General features: G+C 40.0%; 1 protein-coding gene across 1 annotated transcript in view; it reads left to right on the top strand.

Annotated features, from left to right (window-relative positions):
* Positions 1-25,999, top strand: part of LOC150081591 (calcium-activated potassium channel slowpoke-like) — a 409,705-nt gene that overhangs the window by 293,483 nt on the left and 90,223 nt on the right. Inside the window, exons 10-11 of the mRNA XM_090380557.1 lie at positions 15,643-15,795; positions 22,487-22,642. Coding sequence (XP_090236683.1) covers positions 15,643-15,795; positions 22,487-22,642 — 309 coding nt within the window. The remainder of the gene's footprint in view (positions 1-15,642; positions 15,796-22,486; positions 22,643-25,999) is intronic.

Here is a 25,999-nt window from a genome sequence, read left to right on the forward strand (position 1 = left end):
CAGATTACCCTGCACAAGTAATGTTCTGCCAGTGGTTCTTGCAGCAGTGTGGTACAACTCCTCACTTTCCTGCCTTAGCGATATCCACAGATGAAGCACAGTTCACACGAGACGGAATCCAAACCTTTCACAATCAGCATGTAGGGGTTGAGGAAAGCCCACATGCAATACTTCCATCACATCACCGACAGCGGTTTAGCCTCAACACCTGGGCATGTATTTTTGGTGATAAGTTATTTGGGCCCCATGTACTTCCAAACAAACTCACAGGGTAGGCGTACAGAAACTTTCTGGAAAACAACATGCCTGATTTCTTGGACGACACGCCACTGATAATTCGTCAACAAACACACTTCATGCACGATGGCGCTCCCGCAAATTTCAGCCACCTAGCCCGCAATTATCTGAATCGAAGGTTTCCTGGTCGGTGGATAGGTAGAGGCGGACCAACTGCCTGGTCTCCACGCTCACTGATTTAAACCCACTCGATTTCTTCTTGTGGCGCCATTTAAAGTCATTGGTGTATTCGACTCCGGTAGCTGATGTGGAAACTCTCCGCAATCGAATTGTGGCAGGTTGTGAGACAATACGAAACATGCCAGGAATTTGGCATCGTCTTCGCGAGTCCATGAGACATCGATGTGAGGCCTGTATTCAGGCAGAAGGTGGACATTTTGAACAATTACTATAAGGTGATGTCAACAGTTAAGTGTCATAGAAAGACCTTCAAAACTCGGAAACCAAGCATTTCCGGAACTATGTTGATATAAAATATTTTTATTGTCTACATATAAGTAACTCATTCCTGAAGTTATGCCGTGTATTTTTGAGACACCCTTTATACATAGGATGTTTCAAAAGTGATTGTCAATAATTGAAAGGTGAACTCTACAGACTAAAATATGCAAAAAAAAGCCTAGTAAACATGGGTCCTTAAGTGAATCGTTTTCAAGATATTGCACATTTCTAGTTGGGAATCCACCACTGACAAGGTGAACTGTACAGAGTTGGGATCCACCATTGACTTGTTTGTTTAGGTTAGATTGCTCGTTCTCTCCCTTTCCCCTTTCTCAATGCTCTGAGACGTAGCAGGCATACTAGTACTTGCCAAAGGATAGTCAACATGGAAAGAGGTTACAGCAACGAAGCGTATGCTGACATGCAATTCATGTATGGCAAAGCCAAAGGCAGTGCACTCCGGACTGCACGTTTGTACCAAGAAGCATTTACCCGCTGAAGGCAGCCCAACGAGCGCACATTCATCAGGGTACATCAACGCCTTAGAGAACATGGGCGCTTCTCGCATGGAGTACGAGCAGGTAGGCCCAGAAGCATAACACCTAATGTTGAGGAAAGGGTATTAGAAAGAATAGAACAAAATCCAGGAATTTCGACGAGGGTTGCTCTCCCAGAGCGTGTACTGGGTCACAGCAGTGTGTGGCGTATTTTAAATCGCTAATTACTGTACCCCTAACATATCCAGTGTGTCAAGGTCTCAGCAATACAGAATATCCTCCCAGAGTGCTCCCATAGTCAGTGGCAGATCTTAACAGAAAATGTGCATTATCTCGAAAATGGTTCATTTGCTGCCCGATGTTCACTGGGACTTTTTTGCTTATTTTAGTTTGTATTTTTCACCTTTAAATTATTGACCATCATTTTTGAAACACTCTGTATTGTATATAATACTGTCAAAATTAATCGGAAGCCTGCATAATTCAAAGAACATTCGCTGATACAATATTTAATGTTGTGTCTCCAGATATTTTGTCTTAAATAACAGGTAAACCTCGAACTAATCCTTGATAGCAAGAAGGAAGTATTTTGGTCTGTTCCTTCAACTCAGCGGTTAATTCAGTTATTGACCATCATTTTTGAAACACTCTGTATTGTATATAATACTGTCAAAATTAATCATTTTTGGGATGAACTCGAACGTGAGCTCCAGTCCAAGCCAGCGTACTGACCTGGACTGGAGCTCACGTTCGAGTTCATCCCAAAGATGTTAAATGGGTTAAAGTCGAGGGAGGTTATAAGTATTCTAAGCCTTTCAAGAGCTCGAACATCTTAATCCCTGAGCACTTTAACCCCATTTGCACGCCCATGAGTTCATACCTTAACCCCTCGACCACAGAATTACTATTATTATGAAAATAACATGACGATTCAAATGAGCGAACTTATTCTGCCAACTATTAAAAAAAAACACTCATATCTCAATGTGATAAAGTGCCTACTAATTTCTCCTTGAAGTTTGCCAAACTCACTGCCTCGACATCAATTGTTGCCAACTTATTCCATCTTGGGAAAAGTACAAACCAGTAAGTTTGACATCAAGGGCAAAAATATCATGGAGTGTGTGGTTAACAATACAATACAGCGCCATCTCGATAGGAATGGCATTCTTGCTGAATCACAGCTTGGGTTTGTGAAGGGGAAGTCTTGCCTGACCAACCGACTTAATTATTATGACGAAGTCATAAAACATTTGATTGCATTTATCTTAACTTCATTAAAGCCTTTGTTACAACTCCTCATTGGAAGCTATTATATGAGGGGTCTAGATGCAAACTCGCCAAGCCCATTTCTATTGTAATTGAATTATGAGCGCCGCATGAATCTTTGATTAAAATCTATAAAATATTACTTGAAAAAGCTGCAAAATTCATCAATTCCAGTATAATATCTCATTTAAAATTTCAGTTTAAAAGCAAAACTCTCCAAGTCCAACACTAGCTGAGGTTCCAAATTCGTCAAGTCCTCCATTACAAAAGTAAGATCCTTGGCGAGTTTTGCATCTATACCCCTCATATAAAATGGAGCATATTGGAATTACGGGTAAGATCCTTTGTTGGATTAGGGGGCTAGCTAATAGTTAGGGGACCGAGAGCAATCATGAACATTCCTCAGAATGGACCAGTGTAGCAAGTGAATCCCTCAGGGATCAATACTGAAAAAATGTAAAGGGAGAAGAAACAAATATGAGGGGGCACTACTGTTTCTCCTCTTGCTTAATGACACTGATGAAGGAGTACAGCGGAAGTTGTCAAAGTTTGCTGATGACTTAAAGGCAGGAAGAGTGATTAACGACCAAATCAGGCTTTTTTTCTTCAAAATGACATTGATCGGCTGACAAATAATCTTAAAATTGGCAACTGTTGTTTAATGCGTCTAAATGTAAGATTTTGTATCTGGGGAACAGAAATAATGGAGTTACTTATAAGGGGAGTGGAGCCAAAAGTGGTTCAGGACGAAAAAGATTTAACAGTTACGATTCAAGCAGTCAGACACGAAATTTTCCATGCAATGTAGACAAGCGGCTAGAGAAGCACATGGCGCCCTGTCTATGATATGTAGGTCCTTCGCAATTAGGGAAAGGGATGTTATTGTCCATTTATAGAAGAAGATGGCGAAACAGTAGAATATTGTGTTCAGGTCTGGAGGCCACATTTACACAAATGTACAAGTCTGGAGGGGGGGTAATAGAAAGCTGGATCTCATGAGGTTTAGCTTCAGGTAAAGTGTTGTGAACCACTGGAATCCATTTCCTGTGACTTGGGGAGAGGGGGAACAGAAAACTGAGTGATCAGGGTTTTTTGGCAGATGCAGAAAACAGTCCGCTTCCTTACATCGTTAAGCCTAGCCATTTTAATAGTAATACTAATGATAATACCAAATCATAACATCTCGAAGAATATAAATCAGTTCCAAGAACGTTTGAACAGTGCATCTGGAAAGCTTTACTCTTATGGTGACAGTTAAACGTTGTTACAGTTGTCATCAAAACTGCCGCCATCCCACAAAATTAATAACTGTCTTGATACTGCAAAAAAGATAATAGTATTCAGATAAAATAACCACAAAAATGGGAACCAGCTAAACAGTTTCATTATTTGGTCTTCAACCAATCTTCTTATCAACTTCATTTTGTTGATATAAAAGAAAATAGTTATTTCTAGTTCTCACTCACAGAAAGCCGTTTTTTTTTTACTATTAAAAAAGATAATAGTATTCAGATAAAATAACCACAAAAATGGGAACCAGCTAAACAGTTTCATTATTTGGTCTTCAACCAATCTTCTTATCAACTTCATTTTGTTGATATAAAAGAAAATAGTTATTTCTAGTTCTCACTCACAGAAAGCCGTTTTTTTTTTCTGAGTGGTTATTGTCCGAGGAGCTAAAAATCGAAACAGATGTTAGTAATAGCCAGGAATGATGATGATGACAAGATAGTATTATATTCCAGCGCGATGTGTGGCAAGATTTTATTATATGCCAGAATGTCATTAGCTAGCGACAGCTAAGTAGTGCTCGACTTGTAATCCTTGCGCAAACTGACACTTTTTATCTAATCACCATAAAGCACTAGAACATCGAAAGAGATCTCTGGTAGAAACATTTTTTGTCTTTAATTCCGAACGAAAGGTTGTCAACACGTCCAGTTGCTAAGCCCTTTGTCACATGCTGTGGTTAGTCATTACTTTACAAAAATTTTTATTTCGATACATAAGGCAAAGTTATTTAACCATCGTTACACACCATCACGAATTTCTTGTTCCTCAGAAATTGGAAAGCACATTGTTATAATGATAAGGTCTTCATACGTATGTAGAAGTATACCAGAGTTCCCGTCAAATATATTAAGATGATTAATTGACCAACCGCATTTAACAGTCTCGTTTTCACTTGGCTCTAAAACTGTGGCCCTTCACTCGAAAAAATACGCAGGATAATTCAGATAGCCTGTCTTTGAGGACAAGTTAAGGGATCAACAATAAAATAAAAATGTTCTTATAGAAAATGTCGATCTGAAAACGCCTTCTTTATGCGTTAAAACAATATTGAAGCTAACATACTACGTACGTGCCAAAAATAATTTGATACCACAACTAGGATTTTCCATTATTCGACATCCTGCCCTCCTATTTTCTTCCTTATCTTTAAGTTGATGGTAAATACGAACGGTAAGCTTACTTTGTTTCGAATCAAAACTTTGTAAATAGGAAAGGGAGGTATGGGAAGAAGGGACAGAGGGGGGGGGGAGGGATGCGCTACTAAGCAAAAACTTAACCCAAGCTATCTGAAAGCAACTCAGTTTTTAGCTTTCGAAGAAAGAGAACTTGTCCAGAAAACACGGGGCAACGAGTATGAAAGCACATCAAGTAAGTGTTATAAATTTTTAAGCCATTACCCAACAATTCTATTTTAATCAGCCAATTATCAACACGGTGTAGATTTTTTACTCTATTAGTAATTTTATTTTAATCGGTTAATTATCAAATATATTACTCAATAACTGTATTTTAACCAGACAATTCTCAATGTATCAATACATGCAATTAAAGAAAATAACATCGACCAGTAAAACCAATGCGATATGATGTCAAAACTTGGAATTATCTTTTGGGATACGACACGATAGCGAATTTGAAAAACGCTGCGATGAAGAATCTTCAAAATGTAATAGTCGTATAAGTAGCACTCAAGCGATTTGGTTTATTTATTAAATTACACTGGTCACCACGTAAAATGTTACAAAAAACACCCAATCTTGACTAATTTTATGCTGCTGCTGTACACGAAAATCACATTAAAATTTGTCGACCGGCTCTTGTTTTAGAATTACAGTTGGGGGTTTCATATTAGCGAGTTACTCTACATTATCAACTACGGCTCTCGGCAAAACGCATAGCAACACCGCAGTTTCAGCACCACGACGCTCTTATCACGTGATCGGAAAATGTCGCCTAGCTCTGCATCACATGATCGTCAACTGTCGCCTCGCTCTCCATCACACAATAAGTTATCGCCTTAAATGCGTCTTCAACTCTGTTGCAGTAATCCTCGAATATGGCTACGTACTGGATGATTTGTTCTCAGTTAATGGCTGTTCTCTGTGAGATTCCTACTTTATGTGCAGTATTTGTGTCGTGTAAGATTAATATGTTCCATAATTGTGAGAATAGTCCGGATGTATTTGTGTCGTGTAAGATTAATATGCACCATAATTGTGAAAATAGTCCGGATGACTTCCGTTACGTATGTGAAGAAGTCATGTTAGCTTCAAGCGTCCCTTAACTCGAGCCATAAAAAAGGCCTACTTCTTGTACTTTAGGTGTGTAGGCGACCAGCACAAAAACTGGGCTCCACACATATGCTGCACTATGAGTTTCTTCAAAATTCAACGCGTGGGTGAAGCGAAAGGGATGTTTTATTCCTTTCGCAGTGCTCATGATATGGAGGGAACCAACAAATCACGTCACAGGCTGTTACTTCTGTATGGTGCCTCCTATTAAAAAAAGGAATGACAATGAAGAAAAAGTGGACAGATGGTATCCAAATATACCATCTGCAATTCGTCCCGTACCTCACAGTGATGTAGTCCCTATTCCTCAACCACCCGACAGTTTTTCTGTACACTCTGATGAAGATACTGATGAACATCAACTTGATATACATGAAGCACAGCAGCCGTCTACGTCATGAGATCCACCATTTTGTCTAAACCTTTATCCTTCTGAACCGCAAAAGATCACAGAAAGTGATCTTTTGCGGTTCATCAGGGATCTCGAATTGGCGAAGAATAATGCAGAGCTTTTGGCCTCGAGGCTACAACAGTGGAAGCTTCTAGATCATTCTGTGAAAGTGACATTTCGAACTCGAAATAAAGACAATGATAAATTCTATCAAACTGAAGGTGAACTCACTGTTTGTAATGATGTTGATGATCTAATGGCAGCAATATGTGCAGTGTTATAAATAATCGAGAAGATTAAGGCACGTTCCAGAAGAATGGCGACTATTTATAGATGCTTCTAAGGTTAGCCTTAAGGCTGCGTTATTGCACAATGAAAATATGCTGCCTTCAATACCTTTTGCGTCTGCCCTTCACAAGTTTGCGCGGTAGCACAGTGGCAGCGTCACCGTCCTCTCCACACCGGGTGGAAAACGCCCGGGTTCGAATCTCGTAGATGACGCGAGGAATTTTAATTTTAATGGGCTTTTTTCACTCCGTGGCTGAGTTAGTCGGTTCGCAGGCGTAGATAGCAAGGTCCCCCCCCCCCCAGAAACTGGGGTTTTTCGTCCAGCAAAACAGACAAATCGACCATAGAACACACGCAATTAACAGACATAAGACACACAGCACGGCAGATGAATTTAATTATTCGGGTGGCCTAAATATAATATTTTTTTGTTTTTTTTTTGCGCTCCACAAAAAAGACACATACGCAAACATCCTCTTAGGTGTACCCTATCAGAGTGGGCAGATATGTGGTGATTTAAATGTAATCGCCATTTTATTAGGACTACAAAAGGGTTCACTAAGTATTGTTGCTTTCTCTGCGAGCGGGATAGTCGAGCCAAGGACTACGAGAAGAGAAATTAACCTCAACGCAATCATTAACACCTGGAATGAAGAACGTAGCATTTGAACCTATGGTAAATCCAAATAAAGTTTTACTAACAGGGGCTCATGAAAAATTTCGTGAATCCTTCGGAAGTGAACGGTCCTCTTAGGTGCACATACAAGAGAAATTCACGAGACTTAATACAGAGAAGATTAAGGCAGCCGTTTCCACTGGTCCACAAATAAGTCAACTTTGCAAAGACGAACAGTTCGAATGTGTCCTTATTGATAACGAGAAATCAACGTGGAAAGCCTATCGAAATGCTTCCACTGGTTTTCTAAGAAATGTTGACATCAAACTACATGCAGCTTGTGGAAGATCTCATTATTTCTTACGAAAAACTGGGGTGTAACATGTCATTGAAGATGCATTTCTTGCACTCACACATGGATTTCTTCCCCCAAACCTGTGGTGCCTGTGGAACATGGTGAGCGCTTTCATCAAGACATCGCAGCGATTGATCAAAGATACAAAAGCAAATGGAGTGCCGCCATGTTAGCCGATTACTATTGGATGGTGAAAAAGGAATGCTCGCAAAGCCGAATACAAGCGAAAGGCGAAAGGTCCCGTATTTGATACAGGTATGTTCGTAGGTATCTTAGGTATCTTACTGCCATATAAATAAAAAAAACCTAGTATAAATATAAAAAACTACTTTTTTTAGAAAACAAAAGACATTCTGGCATTTTAAACACTATTTCTATGTTTAGAACCCCAAAATCTATAAAGTAAACTTACTTTCACGCCCGTAACAGGATATGACCCAAAATTTGTTGTTCAGTGTTATTTCTGTTTCTTACACAAAAATTTCACAAGCGTTCGAAAAACCTGGACGTACGCTTCTTCTTCTTCACGTTGACGAATAGTAAATTTCACAAAGGAAAGCCAATACGGAGTTTCGACTCTGGCTGTGGTATTGTCGGTAGGTAAGTACGCAATAGCATGCATTTTAAATAAACAGTAATATACTTCTCCACTGGAGCAACAATGCTTTTTATTTAAAGTACATAGTACGTACTTGGCAGACTCGTGTTATTTTCATAAGATTTTAGGCGCATCAGAAACTTAGACCATATTTTTCTGTGTATATTATGTCTGTAACCTGCTATTGTATGGTAGATTTGCCTGTTTACTGGAAAAAAATCCCAAGCTGGACAAAAACCCGAGACAAAATCCATTCTACCCTCGCCTGAGACCGACTACCTCAGCCACGTGTGAAAAAGGCCCATAAAAATTCCACTTATCGTTGATGGGATTCAAACTCAGGTCTTTTTACACCTGGTGAGGGGAGAGTGGTGATTATATCAACTCTGCTACTCACGAGGATGGCTGCTAGAGTGAAGCACACTACAATATGAGACTGATGTAGTCATAGCAAACTTGTTTGCTCACAGCTACGTATAAACCTGGGGCTTTCGTCCTAACCTGTACTATAATTATTTTAGTACTATTTATAGTTATTAACATTCATAGTAATATTTTTTATTGTAAGAAAGCTTTCTGATTTGAATAAAAATTTGTTTTATAGTTAATAAGGCACATCCAGCTCTTAAAACAAACAAAAACATATTTATCATTAAGAAACTTTTAAGTATTCTTACAATTTTATAAAAACTACTGCATTTACTAATTTTAGTCATTTTTTTATGACACAAGAAAATTGTAATATTTTTGTTTCAGCTTGTTTTTGTCACGTAGGTCGAAAAGGTTTGTCATCGCTAGTCTAACAGATTTTGATTAGGAGTTCAATATGGGTTACGAAGAAGATAAACCGCAGAATTGTATTATCTTTGGGAATTTTTGTTCATCGATGTGAGAAGCGTCAAGCTACATATATACAGGGTGTCTCAAAAATATTGGTACAAACGTTTAGGGGAGGTAGGTAACATCTAAAGATATGGGAATCCCATAGGAACTCATAACCGGAAACGTCACCGTAAGTCGGTACACGGCGCTGTTCATCAGTTCGCGAGAGCGAAAATTTCTGGTTTACTCATTCAAGCAGTAGTCGCCGCACGAAGAGCATGCATCGATATACGAACTGTGAGCTGGCAGACATGCACCTAGTGTATGGATTAGCAGAGGGCCCACACGGTGTGCGCCCCCATGCGGCACAACATCGCTTCGCAATAAATGTGTGGGTAGGTATGGTCGGTAACTGCTTAGTCGGCCCATACCTGTTATCATCCTGCATGAACTCCGCTAAATATCGGACCTTTCTTGAACAAGTTCTACTAGGGTTACTTGACGATGTTTCAGCAAATGTGAGACGCAACATTGGGTTTCAACATGACGGGGCACCTGCCCATTATGGAAGGTGTGTTTGTAACCATTTGAACAGGCGTTTTGGGCGTCGATGGATTGGCCGTGGTGGACCCGTTTCCTGGCCACCATGCTCACCTGATTTAAAAGAGCCTTGATTTCTTTCTGTGTGGGGGGCCCTCCAATCTATCGTGTATGAATCGCCTGTGGAGACCGAAATGGATCTCGTGGCGAGACTAGCCTTCCCTGCTGCTACTGTCAAGGTGTGTTCGACCGTGTCCGCCAATACATGCTGCGTCGGCGTCACGCATGCATCGCGTCTCATGGTGGAACCTTCGAGCATCTGTTGTAACATCATGAAATGCATCCATTGTTAATATTATGTCAAATAAATGTTTGCCACTAATTACTGTCTTGTGTCATTTCTGCTTCTTGTGCCTCTGGTACTACTTTTCCGTGACGTTTCCGGTTATGGGTTCCTATGCGATTCGCATTCCTTTAGATGTTACCTACTTCCCCCAAACATTTGTACCAATATTTTTGAGACACCCCGTATATATGTAAATAGTATCTTATGTAGGGCGACATCTGAACGTCAGTTCAACCCCGCCTAGGTACGCTGTGATGAATAGTGTGAATACAGCGTGAAACTCATATTCATCACAGAGTACACTGTGATGAATGCGTCAAGCTAATATGTATAATTTTCCTAGCAGTTCTATAACTAGCTGATTAGGGACGTGTACTGAATTGTATGAAGTCTAAAAGGCTGAGCGAGAAAAAGTAATATGTCCAATAAACTCTTAGGGGGACTTCTGGATGAGCTAGTGTATAATCTCGCTACCTCTACTCTGTAAAATAGTGACTGAAGGGAGTCCGAGTAGTGTGTATGCGGGGCATTGTCGAGGTTACGTTATGTCAAGGAGCTGGGTATATTCTGGGTATACGACATAGCCAAAAATTTAATTACTTCATACAACATGACCTCCCCTCCTTTTTTTTTCTACTGAATACATTATGAATAGTCAAACTGATAGAAAAAAGTTATCTCCGAAAATATCTAAGCCTCCTAAACACTTCCTCATTCATTTCATAAATATTCGTAGTCTCAGTTCCGATCTCTATTATGTCCATTTCCACTAACAGCTGCCAAACCCATACACTTTTACTGACAGAATCCCAATTATCGGTTGATTCAACCACTGCATGTCTTAGTTGTCCTGATTATACGCTATTTGATTCCTTTCGCTTGGTACTCGTGCATACACTGAGTGATCATTGAATTATGACCACTCCTATGAAAACCGAATGCGACATGTTGACCACGTGAGGTACGAGAGTGCAGAGTTAGTCGACCTACGTAGCATAGATAAGGTGTCAGTAGTTCAATAAGAAGTAAAACTCCGACCGTGATGGGTAAAAAGAAGGATTTATCGGACTTTGATAAAGGACAGATTGTTGGTGCTCGACGAGCTGGTGCCTCGATTTCCCAAACGGCTGAACCCATGGGGTGTTCGAGAGCCGCCGTAGTTAAAGTGTACCAGGACCGACGTCAAAATGGTCAAACAACGATCCGACATCAAAATGCAAAGGTCAGCAAAAGGCTGTTGTTAGAAGTGAGCGCCGGGTCCGACGACTCGTACAGGCGAACAGGCGCAGCACTGTTCAAGAGTTGGCTACCCAATACAACATGGGGAACCCTTGGCGCCTCCGTAGCCAGGTGGGCAGGAGCAGCAGTGCGTATCACACGCTTCTTGATTAGACCGGGGTTCGAGCCCGTGACCACCAAATACGGAGGATGCGGAAAGGTCAGGTAATGACCACCGCATATCCCAGGAGCAATATGGCCTTAGTTGCTAATGCTCATAAAAAAAAAATGGGCCGACCCGATATCTGGCATAATCATGCGTCGCACGCTCGCACGTATGGGCTATACCAGCAGACGACCCCTACGGCATCCTCTCCTAACCAAGTTTCATCGGCGTAAACGACTCGCCGGGTGCAAAGAGCATGCAAGTTGGACGTTAGAAGACTGGAAGAAAGTGTGCTGGTCGGTTGTTGTTATTTGGTTTTTAGGAGCATTAGCAACTAAGGCCATATTGCTCCGGGATATGCGGTGGTCATTCCCTGACCTTTCCGCATCCTCCGTATTTGGTGGTGACGGACTCGAACCCCGGTCTAATCAAGAAGCGTGTGCTACGCACTGCTGCTCCTTCTCACCTGGCTACGGAGGCGCCTCGTGCTGGTCGGATGAGTCACGTTATTTACTCCGCACCGTGTTGACGCCAAATCCGTGTACGGATTTGGCGTCAACACGGTGTGGAGTAAATCACCGGCCTGCTCCACGGTGTGGAGCAGGCCGGTGGAGGCGGTTGTATGGTGTGGGGCATGTTTCACTAGCAGGAAGTTGGATCCCTGGTGCATGTGGAACAACGTGTCAGTGGTCTCCGCTATCATCAACTGCTTGCTGACCGTGTACATCCCGCTATGTTACACTTTTTTCCGGATGTCGATGGTGCCTTCCAAGATGACAATGCGCCGAGCCAGCGGGCACTTGTGCAGGAATGGTTTGAGGAACACAGTTCTGATTTCCAGCATATCGATTGGCCTCCGAACTCCGTCGATATCAACCCCATAGAGCACTTGTGGGACACTATGGAAAGGCATATCAGGTGTCTGGATACACCAATCACCTCTATACCTGAATTGCTGACCGCATTACACACAGCTTGGTTGGCCATCATACCTTCCGAACGCTTCCGACATCTTGTTGAATCAATGCCACGTCGAATAGCTGCTGTACTGCGGGCAAAAGGAGGATTACGAAGTATTAGGTGGGTGGTCATAATTCAGTGATCACTCAGTGTATGTCCGCTCTGATATTCCCTGTCAGAGACTTATTAATTTGAAATCTCCTCTTTCGATCTTTGGCTTAAAATCTCTCTACCATATCCACTCAAATTATTCTATTGTGTCTATCGTTCTCCCAACTCCACTAATCATTTGGAACTCTGACTTCCTCCCTTTGAAACTTGACTTGCTCCAGTCCAACTTTCCTAATAGTGAGGTAATTTTTCTTGGTGATTTTAATGTTCATATGCCAGCTGGCTTCCGTTTTCTAGTCACACGGACCACCTGGTCGAGATGCTGAGGTTTTTTCAATTAATAATAACCTCGCACAGATTGTTCATTTACCTACCAGAATACCAGACAATCCAAACCACACAGCCAACACACTTGATCTTTTTCTCATAAACAATCCTTCTACGTACACGGTCGAGGGGAGTGATTCTCTAGATACCTCAGATCACTTGGTGACAGTCTCTTCTCCAATGGAGCCTTACTGTTGTGGCCATTCTCAACCTCGAATTGTTTGGCATTTACAAGAATGCAAAAGGGGATGAACTGCGAGATTTCTTTTATTCTTTTCCTTGGTCGTACCGTATTACTGTTTCAAATCTTCTGATGTCAACGTTTACTCACATCGTGTCAGTGAAACTATTCTTGAAGGAATAAAAACCTTTATTATACACTCCACCTTAAAAACTCATCCTTTATCTAAACCTTGGCTTTCCAGCAATGTGCTAAGGCTGTTCAAGATAAGACTGTTGCATATCGCAATTGGCTTTGACTCATTTGGATCGCATTTGACCAAAACTCTCAAAATTGTAAAGCAGTTTTTAATCAGTACAAACTAGATTTCGAACAGGCTAAGAGTAGAAAACTTGCTTCTTGTCCAAATAGTAGTCGAGCATTCTGTCTTTTTCCAAAGCTATTGGCCGAAACTTTTGCCCATCTCTGTTCCTACCCCTGCCTAAACCAGATGGTTCTAATTCCGCTTCAGCTAAAGATAAAACTAGCATGCAAGCATTCTACTTTTCTTCTAACTCGTGTATTGATGATCTTGCTAAACCACCAGCTACCATTCCTAATACACTTCATTCAATGCCCCCCATGGTCTTCCGTCAAAAGGATGTCAAAAGAATTTTGAACAGTCTTGATGCCAAAAAAACGCCTGATGGTTTTTTGGTCCTGATGGTATTTCTTCACTTGTTTTCAAAACTTGTGCTCCAGAACTTACTCTTATATTGCCTTTTTTACTTTCTTATTTCATAAGTGTTTTCCATTCTGCTTGAAAATTTGCTCATATCCAGCCAATTCCTAAAAGTAGTGCAAATCCCTCCCATCCACTTATCGTTCCACTTCCCTTACCTCTTCCAAAATAAGCTCCCATCTTATGGTTTTCCAACTGTTTTTTTTTTTTTTTTGTAATTGGATATCCAGGTGGGCAGGAGCAGCAGTGCGTAGCATGCGCTTCTTGATTAGACGGGGGTTCGAGCCCGTAACCACCAAATACGGAGGATGCGGAAATGTCAGGGAATGACCACCGCATATCACCGGAGCAATATGGCCTTAGTTGCTAATGCTCCTAAACAAAACAAAAAACAATGCAATGCAATGTTGTTTGTTATTTGGTTTTTAGGAGCATTAGCAACTAAGGCCATATTGCTCCGGGGATATGCGGTTATCATTCCCTGACCTTTCTGTATCCTCCGTATTTGGTGGTCATGACCTCGAACCCCGTTCTAATCAAGAAGCGTGTGACTATGCACTGCTGCTCCTGCCCACCTGGCTACGGAGGCGCCAACAAACAACAAGTGGGTATCCAGTTTTCTCTCTGACCGCTCACTGGGGGTGATGGTAGATGGCTCTCTGTCTTCTAACTTCTCCATTATGCAGGTGTTCTCCCAAGGTTCAGTTGTTGATCCCACTCTTTTCTTCTTATATATTAATTACCTTCTTCCATTGACTGGAAATCCTATCCGTAATTTTGCTGATGATAGCATATTGCATTCCACCTTCCAGTTTGAAAAACCTTGCCCTGCACAAACAACTTCTACTTCTCGAATATCCACTACCAATTCCTTAAATGCTGATCTCCAGGTAATTCTCCAGTGGGGCAAAGATAACTTACTTGATTTCAATCCTTCTAAAACTCAGTCCTATCTTATATCTCGCAAAAAGGATTCTTCTGCTTATTTTTGATGACATTCAGATTTCTAGACAAGATCACATATCTCTATTAGGGATTACGCTGACTTCTCATCTCCTGGCATAAGCGCAAATATTGCTTCCTCTCTTCTTCATCTAAAAAGTGGGTTTTCTCTTTCGCTCTCGGCGTTACTTTTCTTTCAAAAAAGCTGTTCCCTCTGTACAAATCGCAAATCCGCCATACCATAGAATATTGTTCCCACATCTGGAGCGGTGCCCCCAAAATGTCTCTAAGGCTTCTAGATTCCATTCAAAAGAATGGTAATTAAGTTAATTAATGACTCATATTTAACAAAGTCTCTCCACTTTCTGTCTCACAGACTTTCTGTTTCTACTGCATGCCTTTTCTACAGATACTTCCATGAGCACTGTTCTTCTGAATGGGCTTCGATAATTCCTGCTCTCTCTCTCTCCCAAACCAATCCGAACACGTGCCGCAAACAGTCAGCATCATTTTACTGTCCAACTTCAAACTCATAGAACCAACTTTTCTTCTTCCACATTTATTCCTTCAACTTCAATTTTACTGAATAACCTACCTCCATACATATTTCCTGAAAATTACAATCTACAGAAATTCAAGTCAAGTCTAATGCCAACAAGTATCTTCTTTCATTCTTCTCAACCTTCACCCCAAGCACGGTATTAAGTACTATAGGTTCTAATACCTCTCGTGCTCGCAGGGAGTTTTCATTATAAAAACGTGATTTCTATACTCTGCAACTGTTTCTATCTGTCAAATAAGTTTTTTTTAAATCAGCTGTCTATATTTCACATTACTGGATCCATAGCCTAGAAAATATATTTTAATTATAATTCATAAGTCTCTACGGAGCTAATGTGAAATTATTTTTAAAAATAACATTGTAATTTTAAAATGAAACTGCTTATCATAACTGATTTATCTTGCATTTAGATCCATGAGGCAGATGCGTGCCTTGTATTAGCTAACAAATACTGTCAAGACCCTGATGCTGAAGATGCTGCCAACATCATGCGAGTAATTTCCATTAAAAATTATTTTGATGAAATCAGAGTAATCATCCAACTTATGCAGTACCACAACAAAGTAAGTTAAATTTTTCTGCTCTCCCTTAGTTCTGAGGATTCTAGATGTGTTAGTTTAATTTGATTTGAGGACTTGGGGGGTAACACCACTAAGTTAGTTTTAAATAAATACACTTTTCACCTGATCAGTTTTAAATTTCATTTACTGGTAAATCAGAATAAAAACTTTTACAAACTTCTGACATAACCAGTTCCAATATTTATCTAGTTAGTTAACGTAAGTATTGTGTTACTTTTCAAGTACAGTACTGTACGTTAGAAACTAATAATAATTCATTATGCATTAAAAAAACGAACAGAAAAACTGGGCTTTCATGTACAAATCGAAATAAATTCGCTTCTGTGCATCCACCATATTCCCATTCATTCTTCCAATCAGCCAGGGCCGGATTTAAACTTGTGACCCTAAGCTATATCATGTATGAGGCCCTTCTCTCTCTCTTAGAGTTTGCCTGTTAAAAAAAGGATTTTTTAAGATGGAGCGAGGCCCCTTGTAATGTGAGGTCCTAAGCTGTAGCTTGTTTAGTTTATATATAAATCCGGCCGATTTATATTTATATATAATTATATATATTTATATATATATAAATTGCGAAATTTCATGAATTTTTTATGAAATTTTTCTAAAAGAGCCATAGTTTATGAAAATCTATCCAATCTACTAAAAAGTAGAGAATGTCTTTCTTTAAAGGGAGGGAGGAAGGGATTCAGGTCTGTTTCTGTCTGCTATGCTCTTATATTATTCTGGCAAATGGGACACCCATTTGAAAACAGGTGATTACATCTGAATACGAAAGAAGCAAATATTTTGACTTATTATGGTGATTAGCGATTAGTCAAAAATTCATTTCAAACGTGTACATGGAAAGAGCTAACAACAGTTTCCAAAGGAATGAGAGTTGGGTGTCATGAAGGGAGGAAAAGGTCTGTGTGTGCTATTTCCCGGAATTGAACATTCCCAAGTCGACAACTGGCAGTAACATAATGAAGAAATTATGTCCAGAAACCAGGAAACAACCAGGTAAGCATAAAATACAGACGAAGTGATAGCAGCCATTCACATTGTGAAACTGCACGTTACGACATCTCGCCATCAGAACCTAGAGAATCCTAGATTGGAGTAGTGAACATCCACAGGCAAACCTGTAAATGTTTCCTCGACATGTAGAATGCTGTTGCTGCATGCCATGAACTTGCACGGAAGAGCCCAAAAGATTTTCATAATAACAAAAAAAAAAAAAAAAAAATGACATTCAGGGTGCAAGGAACACCGAACCTAGCCTGTGGATCAATGGAATTCACTCTGTGTAGCGAAAGGTTTTGCTACGTGCTCTTATAGTCTGATGGGTGTTTATGGATACGGAAGGTGCTTAGAAAACGCTTACTACGCCAAATCTCTTGTCCCAATTTCAACTTCACAGGTGAAAGAAGTTGTGTGAACTAGATTTAATGGTCGTAGTGTATAGGACCATGCATGTATGCTATGTCCTACATTGGTGCTCTGGACAATTCTGTGTCCTACACTGTGATAATTTTATGCAAGCGACCCCTAAACCTTGAAACAACTCTTCACGTCACAAAGTAAGGATTGTGAATGCGTTGTTTTAAAAGAATAACTGGAAAACTGCAGTGGCCAACACAGAGCTTCGACTTCAACCTACTGGCCTTTGAGATGAATTGGAACACTAAATTAGAGCAAGGTCAAGACTACTCTTCCTTAGTATGGCTCACAAATGTTTTAGAGGAGGGGGGAGTGGCGCATAATGCCACTAGCTTTCTGCCACAAATTACTAAAAAGTCGTCCATTACGGCGAGCCACCATGCCATTAACAGTCGCTTTATTTTACAAGACTATAGCTGTCATATATGACAGCTCCTGACTGCTTCCACGGCGGCCAACACATAATAGAATGAACCACATCGATAAGTGCAATATGACCTTAAGCAGCAATTGCACCGGAAACAACAACAATTACCCCCATGGAATTTGAAAAGTTAGTGTGTATACTCCTCCTCACCAAAGTGTTACCATCTTCCTGCCATATGACCTGTGTAATGGGAAACTCTTTTGTAAACGATGTTGGGCGGATTTTCATGAAATTTTGTATTTAGGTCTTTTAAATAGATTTGTCGAGAGCCAGTCTAAATGTTATTAAAATCGGACTAAAAGAAATCTGGCTGTTCTTCATTATTTTTTTTCGTCTTCATGTAATAATTCGACTCCAAGTGAATAGATTTTCATGAAATTTTATATTTGATCTTTAAGAAATACTGTAGAACCATTCCAAATTTCACTGAAATCAGACTAATTTCTAAATCCGGCAATTTTTTCCCCCTATACATATCACACAGGCTCTCCATATATTGCACCTGAAGCACTAGATATTATATTTGTTGTCATCCGCAAGCTGAAGGGAACGAATGGGCAATGTGGCGGATGCGCGTAAACGAAATTTCTCGGTTCGCATATAAAAGTCTTTGCTTTTTATGTTCTTTTTTTTGTTCTGTTATAAATTGTGAATTATTACTACTGTATTTCCTAACGTCCCTTAAATGCACAGCACTGAACCGCATACACCAGCTAAATTGATTAAGTCATATTTACATGTAGACATGTGTAAACATGGATTGTATCTTATGTAAGGCGGCTCCCAAACGTTAGTTCAACTCCGCCGTGGTACGCTGTGATGTTACAAAAACTCTGCAGAAAGGCCAGAAATGTGTGTAATGCTATGTTTGTGCCGTGTATGTGTTTGTTATGTTGTTTAGTTGTTTCTGGCCGCTTTGCTATCAGGAAGCAACAAGCACCAGGGTAGTGCGTCCTGTTACCCGTCTACGCCGCGAGGAGGTGGGCCACAACTGCGCGAACCACAGCAAACCTCGAGTGTCACTTACTGAATGTCGAAATCATTCAAAACATGAGCAAATAAAGTTAATTTTAACAATAAATTTAAAAAATATAATAATAATAATAAAATAATCAGAAAAATTAAAGATAAAAATAAGTAAAAAAATAAATAAAATAAATAAATAAAATAAAAATAAAATTCAGTAAAAATAAAGATAAAAATAAGTTAATAAAATGGGGAAAAAAATAATTTAAAAAAATAAAAAATCATCCTGCACCAGTGTAAGGATGCAGACCCAGCCTGAGGTTAGCAGGAAATAGAAGTCAAGAAGACACAGTGACGTCACTCGGCGTCATATACGTTTGTTGATAGAGATGCTGGTCTGGACTGGAGGTAGAGCTGGAATAGGAGTAGTTCCTGAAATTGGGGCACTACTGATGCTTTGTCCGTCTGGCAAAAGCTTTATGTACAAAATCTTGCAGAAGATGAAATTTTTCTTTGGAGTCCAAGAGAAGACTCATTGCCTGGGGAGAATGGTTGACACAGAGTAGACAGAGGCTGACGAAGATCCAAGTAATATGGACAGGTGAAAAGAACATGCTGCCAATCTTTTGGGCTGCCACAGTTACAGAGGGATGAATCAGACAGGTTAAACATAGCAAGTTTAGCATGAAGGGAACCATGACCAGTTAGAAGAAAAAGAGTGCAGACACACGGACTAAACCATTTTAGAATAAACTTTTGTAAGAAAAAGGACACAGATGGAATAAATTTTCTTGTGACCATACCTTTTGAAGAAGAAGACCACCGATCTTGCCAGAGTTGAACCAGGTGGTTCCAGCAACGAGTTTTTTCGGTTTTAGGATCGCAGTGGATATTAACTGCGAAATCTAAAAAGTCAACTGGAATGGCATGTCTAAGGTAATAGCAAAAACCTCGATAAGTGATTTGGAAATCCAGAGGTAGGCAACCGTTTAAAACCTGGAGCGCAGCTGTCGAGACAGTGCGACAGGTACGACTCATCATTAAGAGCATACGTCTATGGATAGAGGAGAGTTTCTTTTGGATGGCAATCTTCTTAGTATACCAAAACCAGACACCAGCGCCATAGGTACAAATCAGAACAAACACCACTTTGTACAAAAGACGAAGGGCATGATGGTTAATACCCCAGGATTGATGCGAAAGACGGACAAGCATAGATGTATACTTGGCTATTTTATCATGAAAGTGCAAGATATGTTTCTAAAAGTTTAACTTGCGATCTAGAATAATACCCAAAAATTTATGCGAGTCAACCATGGAGAGAGAGAACGACCAAAAAGTTTAACAATCGGAGGCCTGAAAATGTTAAGGTTGCCCTTAAGATAAAGAAGTTTAGTCTTGTTAGGAGAAATGGTAAGTTTATTAATAGCAGACCAAGAGCATAGATCATTCATAATGCTACTGGCAGTACTTTCCAAAGAAGCACGAGAATTACCAAGGACAAGAAGGGTTAGATCATCGGCATATGCTATTTTAGAAGCATTGCGAGTTGAACGGAAGCCACTCATCTAGAACCAAATCCCAGACGAGTGAACCAAACAACGAACCTTGTGGACATCCTCGAGAGACAGAACGACTAAGTTGCTGAGTTCCAGAAATGACTTGTACAGAACGGTGGAGAAAGTAGTTGCAGATTAAGTTATAGAGTTGTGAGGAGCATCGAGCAGCCCTGAGGCGAGAAAAGAAGCTATCCCACCAAAGGGAGTCAAAGGCTCCAGAGAAATCTACGAAAATAGCCATAGCATATTTAAAAGTGCAGTTGTTTACTCTGGAGAGAAGTTCAACCAAGGCCTCCTCAGTTCCACGGCCTGTACGAAAGTCAAACTGGTCGGAGGACTTGAATGAGCGTTCAGTAAATAGACAATCCAGACGGGCAGCAATATTTACAGTAAAATAAAAAAAAATTCCGTAAAACTTGAAAAAAAATAATTATACTTTTAGTTGTTATATAGGCACAACAACTAGAAGAAACCGCAGGTGTAAAATCTAATTAAAAGCACAGAACCGAAGTTATTTCATTAGGCGCAATCCCAAAGTAATTTTTATCCCCGGTGTGGTTGCAACAGGCTCTTCCCTCCTAATCAATTTTATTGATCCTAAAATTCTCCATAGTCTTTAATAACTTCATGAAGCAGCAGCTTTGACGAGTCACTTCCATTGTTGTTTTTCTTCTCTCATTCTTAATTCTTTCTTCGTTTGTTCCAATAGCGGCTTTATTTAAAACATGGCACTGACACTGTAATTCAATTAGAATTTAATGTGACACAAACAACTCCAACACAAAATATGAACTTCGCATTAGCGCAGTTTTAGGATTAAAAAGAAAGCAATGAAACAGAGCCCAACTAAACAACTTGCCTTTTAATGCGTATGAAAGCCCTCACTTTTACTGTTTTTTTTTTTTTTTTGTTTGTTTGTTTTCTTTTTAACGACATAAATGTATTAATATAAGCTGATCTAATCTAAACTTTCTTTTTCAAGCACGGTTACTTATTTATTTAAATCAGCGTTTATCAATCCTCTCTACTCTATTTGGATATAAAAATTAAGCACCTACAACTCCCAAACAGTGCCACTTCTCGTTCCATTAACGTCGACAAGTAGAAAACCATATTATCCTAGTGTCTACAAGTTTCCAAAAATTATTTTTAAATATACAATTAGTGCGTGAATATTTACTTGAAATTTGGAGTCTTCATAAAATTAGCACAGTAAATCTGAATATGACGTTACAATACGATTTTAAGCTCCATCAGATGCAAATCACGAAATCAAGGCCGATCGGCCAATGTTGTAGGCGAGTCGATACTCTATAATTCTAAATGGGCTCTCATCTGGAGTAAAGGGACCACAGCAGTGGTTCCTCTCTCTCCAGAAATGCCTCCTACAGTAATGGTTCCTTTCTCTCCATATGAGAATCATACCTTTCTCTATGATCTGATGGGTCAGTTTATCATGACCAACTACCGCATCGAACTCCATCAACAAGGGAGACACCAAGACTGTTTAGATATACAGGGACGACATCCTTCGGAACTACAAACGTCTGACTTACCGAACTGGCCGCTGAGTTTTGGGTTAATCATTATCTCGTGATTATCCTTCAGGAAAACAAGAGGCATATTTCTTTTTAACCCAGTATAATATATAGTCTTATAACTTTATTCCACAAAACATTTCGTAAAATTCCATCAAGTGCATATTTTGCATATTACACCGCTGCAATACTTCAAAGCTATATGTATATTCGTATATTGGCGATCAATATTCACAATACTGTACTTTCAAATTTAGCGAATCGACTTCGATGTCCATAAAGTGCTACGAGATAAACTGTTATCCTTATGGATATAAAAGAACTTTTATTATTATAATAGGCCCGTGATTTTATTCTGTAAAAATTAAACTCTTTTTACATACTGACATTTTTCTTTTGTTTCTCTATGAACCTGTTCAGTGATTGATCAGCTGCAGAAACCGATGAAATTGCAACAAACTAGTCGAGAACCACTAGTTTCAATAAAAATAACAGCTTTTCGCAAAATTATGTTCCGATTCTAAGACCAATCTTCAGAAACTGAACAAACTAATATAATCGAAATTATATAAAACGTCATGCCAGACACCCACAACGACCAGCAAGATATTTTGTCCACATGGACTGTATAAATTTTTGCATGTTGATTTAGACCAGTTGTCAAAATGATAATTTGTCTTAAATTCCATTAGACTTAAAATAGAATAACTTGCTTTTATCAAAGTTATTGGGAACATTTTATTCATGCTATACTTCGTTAGGCTTATCTGCTTAACATCCCAAGCTGGAACTGGAGGCATGGTGACGACGTCATTTGTCTGGCTGAACTCAAACTAGGATTTATTGCTCAGAGCTGCTTGGCTCCTGGCTTCTCCACCATGGTCGCAAATCTATTTGCAATGAGGTCTTATAAGACGGTAAGTGCAAAATTTCCCATTAGGGTTTCTTTAAAAGAGGAAATGCCTGTTTTATAGTATTTTAAGCACTTTATAGAGTTATAAAGCTCTATCTCTAACAGTGAACCATTAAAAGCACAACTAGGTAAAAATTCTAAATAACTTATCGTGGAAGATTTGTACTCGTATAAGTATGTAAATTAATGCCCTCCGATTCAATTAAAAACTTTAATAATGATTTTACTGCAGCTTTTAAATATTTGAAGTGCATAATTCCAAACATTTAAAACATACAAATATGCATACATAGCATTAACTTGTACGCCTTGCATTTATCTTCAAGTAATCATGGTGTAGTGTTAATATATCTCAGCATAATTATATAAATCTATTTTGGCGATTATTTCTCCTCCTCCTCCCTCAGTTTTTCTCTTGTTATTTTGCTTCACTCCTTTACTTTAAAAAGGTCTCTATATCACTCACATCTTCCTTTCTGTGGCCTGAAGAAGAAGAGGGCCCTTGGCGTCCTCTATAAGGCATTATTTATCCTAACACTAGCCTATGCAGTTGGGGCCTGGTACACAAAGACTAGCACAGCTGTCAACAAGAAAAAAACTGGAGATGACAAACCGATCGATATTACTCATAACGACAAGAGCTTGCTGCACTGTGAGCACCCACACGCTTCAGGTCCTGGCGGGATGTCTTCCCCTGGACTTGGAGATTGCGTGCTAGGGGTTGCTGTACCAACATTCCAAAGGAAAAATAGTTTCCCGTATAGGATTCACCACAGATCCAACAAACTCCAAAACCGTGAAGAACAGACAGATTTTACAACACGTGAAATCACTATGGCAAAATCGCTGGAACCTCACTAACAAAGGCTCCATTACTAAGAAGTTTAAACCGGATGTCGGACAAGTTTATCCACTCACCCCAGACTGGTTTTCACCCGGACTCCAAACCACCTACCTTTGACCGGACATGGCTCATTTAGAAAGAGACTATATGACTTTGGAATCTCAGCTACTCCGCGGTGCTCTTGTGGACAGGAAGAGTCCTGGCAGGACCTGGTCTACAAATGTGACCACTATGAGGACACTATACACCAAGATTCATTGGCGCCTCCGTAGCTAGGTGAGAAGGAGCAGCAGTGCTTAGCATACGCTTCTTGATTAGACCGGGGTTCGAGCCCGTCACCACCAAATAGGAGGATGCGGAAAGGTCAGGGAATGACCACCGCATATCCCAGGAGCAATATGGCCTTAGTTGCTAATGCTCCTAAAAAAAAAAAAAAAAAAGAGCCAAGATTCACTCGCTTCTTCGAAACCAGGAGGACATCGTTCTGCAAGAGGAAGAGACCTACAAAGCCTTCACACTTTTTGCGCAAAATCTGTTCACAAGACAACGGACCCTCCCCTCCTCTTGAGTGCAGGTATCCCAAAAGTTCACAAATCCACGAATAGGATAATATCAATCATGAGACAACAGCCATCCCTCAACGGCCCAGAGTAATGGAAACACAACTAAGATTGTGACTCAATTCGGTCAAAGACAGCACAGAAGATCAGAAGAACCTCATCTTGCCTTGTTGGGCACCGGACTAAAGGACATCCAAGGTGGTCATATGACTCAACATACACTGTTTCTCTCTTGAACGGTGCTTTCTTTCCCCTCCCGTGGGGAGAGGGGACTTCCCCCCTTCCCCAGTCTCTTCCCTCTGGTGGAGCACGGGCCTGCTCCACAACAATCGCGGGGCCATCCTCTCTATCGGCCCTTACTTTTCTTCCCTCCAGTCTTCAGTTTTCACACCCCATTTACTGTTGACTTTCACAGCGTTTTCAGCCCTAAGCGTCCAAATTTAACTACATCAAAATTTCTTGCCCGACCCATTTAGGCATATAGAAAATATTATTTCAGCGTATAGCCCCTCGCAAGCTTCTAAATTATTCTGACAAACGCTAACAACTAGCCGTGAGCAGCACTTTTTTTTCTTTTTCTTAGGTTGTAGCCACTGAAATCCCAGGAAACTAAGTGGCAGGACCCGCCAGAGTACTATATAGGTAACACCCGGCCGGCCGGCCTCCCCGTGGCGAGTTATGGTAACGTCGGGTCCATGTCAGGCCCGGCGGCTAACAGGCCGGATAAACCAGGGCACAACATGCTACATACCACATGACTCATATACTTTTAAATCCCTGGCTTGTCCGATACAGTGTACATACGCGAAGATGGGAGGAATCTCAGGAGCCGTTAGACCCAAAGATACCTATACCTATCTTTCTCTTCTTGATGTTCTGTTTTCTTTAGAAATATTTAGGCTGATTCAAAATTCGTACTTTCCATTTCTATCCCGTACTACTTTGAGCCCGATTTTCTGTGGTTATGCCACTAATTAGCATTAGCGGTGTGAAAACAAGAGAATCGGTTCCACCAAAATAATAATAATAATTTGCTTCTTCCCGTGGAAGGGGAATAAGGCACCAAGCAAAAATATATCTAAAAGTTGTAGTAGTAGGGTTTTAGGAGCATAAGCGACTAAGTCATATTTCTCCGTGTATGGTGTCTGTAAATTGCGGGTTCTATTGTCGATTTTCTGTTTTATGGACGAAAAAAGTCTCCAGGAGAAAACACCATGCTATCCTCGCCTGAGACCGACTGACTCAGCCACGTTGCGAAAAAAAGCCCATAAGACTTCCTCACGTCCTCAAGTCTTTTCCACTTAGTGTGGGGAGGACGACGATTCTACCAAATGTGCTACCCACGAGGGCTATCTAACGATGAATAAATGGTCAATAAATGCAGTGCAGTTTGACGCAGTGAAGAATTCGGCTCATATAAGAATTATTTTAATTAAAAATGTAAATGGCTGTAACAGATGGAACTCTGGTCAAGAATTCAAGATTATTGGTAATGTTGTAAGCTTTTTTTTTTTTTTTTTTTTTTAACATAAGGTACTCACTCAGCACTAAGAAATTGAATTAAAAAAAAAAAAAAAAAAAAAGCTGTTTCATAATAGGAACATAATACACGAGTTGGGGAAGAGTCAGCCAGTAAGTCAGAAAGGGCCGGGAAATAAAAAAATATTTTCTTTCCCGCCCCTCAATTCTGGATACTAGCTTTGTTAAATAAAATAAATTTTCGCCCCTTTTTTAACCTTATAACAACAAGTCATCTATTCTTTATAATAATAATAACTAGGGGGCTTCGCCCCCTGCTCGCCCATCCCAGCGCACGCTTTTATACGTAAAATGTAGAGGTATACGGAGTAAGTCAAATCTTTTCTACGTAAAAGACACGCCTGTCGAACGCACTGGTCGATATCTATTCAGGAAATGGCCTATATGATTATTTACCTGTGCATTTGTAGAGCACGGC

Source organism: Mastigoproctus giganteus, chromosome 8 (genome assembly GCF_048544385.1).
Source record: "Mastigoproctus giganteus isolate SK-2022 chromosome 8, ASM4854438v1, whole genome shotgun sequence".
Lineage (NCBI taxonomy): Eukaryota > Metazoa > Arthropoda > Arachnida > Uropygi > Thelyphonidae > Mastigoproctus > Mastigoproctus giganteus.